This window comes from Lycium ferocissimum, chromosome 12, assembly GCF_029784015.1.
Source record: "Lycium ferocissimum isolate CSIRO_LF1 chromosome 12, AGI_CSIRO_Lferr_CH_V1, whole genome shotgun sequence".
Classification (NCBI taxonomy): Eukaryota; Viridiplantae; Streptophyta; class Magnoliopsida; order Solanales; family Solanaceae; genus Lycium; species Lycium ferocissimum.
In genome coordinates, this window is record NC_081353.1 from 6,836,822 (window position 1) to 6,838,220 (window position 1,399).

The 1,399-nt window shown below is 36.0% G+C and overlaps 1 protein-coding gene across 1 annotated transcript; it reads right to left on the bottom strand.

Annotated features, from left to right (window-relative positions):
* Positions 1-316: 316 nt before the first annotated feature.
* Positions 317-1,051, bottom strand: LOC132039039 (uncharacterized). Its single transcript, XM_059429590.1, has one exon. It carries the CDS (start codon positions 1,049-1,051, stop codon positions 317-319), a length of 735 nt encoding a protein of 244 aa, XP_059285573.1.
* Positions 1,052-1,399: the final 348 nt, after the last annotated feature.

A 1,399-nucleotide genomic window follows, 5' to 3' on the forward strand; every position in this document is an offset into this window, starting at 1 on the left:
GTTTTTCCAATATTTCAGCTTCGCTCCTAATGGTGGGATCATCATCTTGTGAGGTGCCAGATTTGGAAAAGCATCTTTCCACAGAATCTAGAATCAATTTATCATCTTTGAATTCATCTGCAAGATCACTAATCATGTCAATTGAAAAACATGGGGATGATGTCTCATCTCCTGAAAATCTTAGCCTTTTTTGCATCTCAAGAATGACTCGTTCTTTATCTACTCTTAAAATTAATTATCCTTGGTGGACATCTATGATTGCTCTTCCTGTAGCAAGAAATGGTCTACCCAAAATTATCGGTTCATCAGGACATTCCTACATTTCAAGTACTATAAAATCCACAGGGAGAATGAACTTATTAACTCTTACAAGAATATTTTCAATTATTCCCGTAGGTTTTTTAGTACTTTGATCTGCAAACTGAAGAGAAGCACTTGTGTTTTTTATTTCACCAAGATCCAATTTTCTAAAACTAGAAAACGGCATTAGATTTATTGTAGCCCGAGAGTCACAAAGTGATTTTTCAAAATATAATCCTCCCAAAGTGCATGGAATTGTAAAACTACCTGGATCCCCGAGCTTTTGTGGTAGTTTGTTTTGAAGTATAGCACTACATTTTTCAGTAAGTACTACCACAGAAGCTTCTTCCAGTTTTCTTTTGCTTGACAAAATTTCTTTGAGAAACTTGGCATATGAAGGCATTTGTAATAAAGCATCAGTAAAAGGAATATTAATGTGAATTTGTTTTAAAATATCCAAAAACTTGGCAAATTGACTATCAAGCTTTTCTCTCTTCATTTTTTGGGGAAAAGGAATTTTCACAGGGAGAATATTTTCCTCTTCCATTTTCTTTTCTTTTTCTTCTGATTGTTCAGAGGGTGTTTCGGCATTCTTACCTTTGTCTACCTGTTGTGATGATTGATTCTTTTCTTGGGTGTCCTTGTAAGATTCATCAAGGTTCTTACCTGACAGTAAAGCGATGGCTTTAAGGTGCTCCTTTGGATTTTTCTGTGTATTTCTTGGTAAGGGACCTTGAATCTTTTTGGACATAAGAGTTGCCAACTGGCTTAACTAAATTTTTAGATTTTTTAGAGCTGAATTTTGACTCTTCATTTTTTCATCAGTGGATTTGATGTACTTGTACAATAGGTCATCAAGATTCGTATGTGCTTGTTGCGGCCTCTGCTGATATGGAGTTATTTGTTGATATGGTCTGAAATTTGATGGCCTACGATTTTGATTCTGGTATCCAGGTGGACCCTGTACCTGTTGCTTTTGAAAGCTTTGGGAGTTTTCAGCACCATTTGGATTGCTCCATTGAAAGCCTGGATGTTTTTGTGCCAATGGACTACCAAAAGAGTATGACTTGTATCCGACGGTATTAACCCCTTTCATCAT

What these genes read in the sequence shown, in the direction of transcription:
- LOC132039039 (XM_059429590.1), bottom strand. Translation starts at nt 1,051, where the DNA reads ATGTCCAAAAAGATTCAAGGTCCCTTACCAAGAAATACACAGAAAAAT.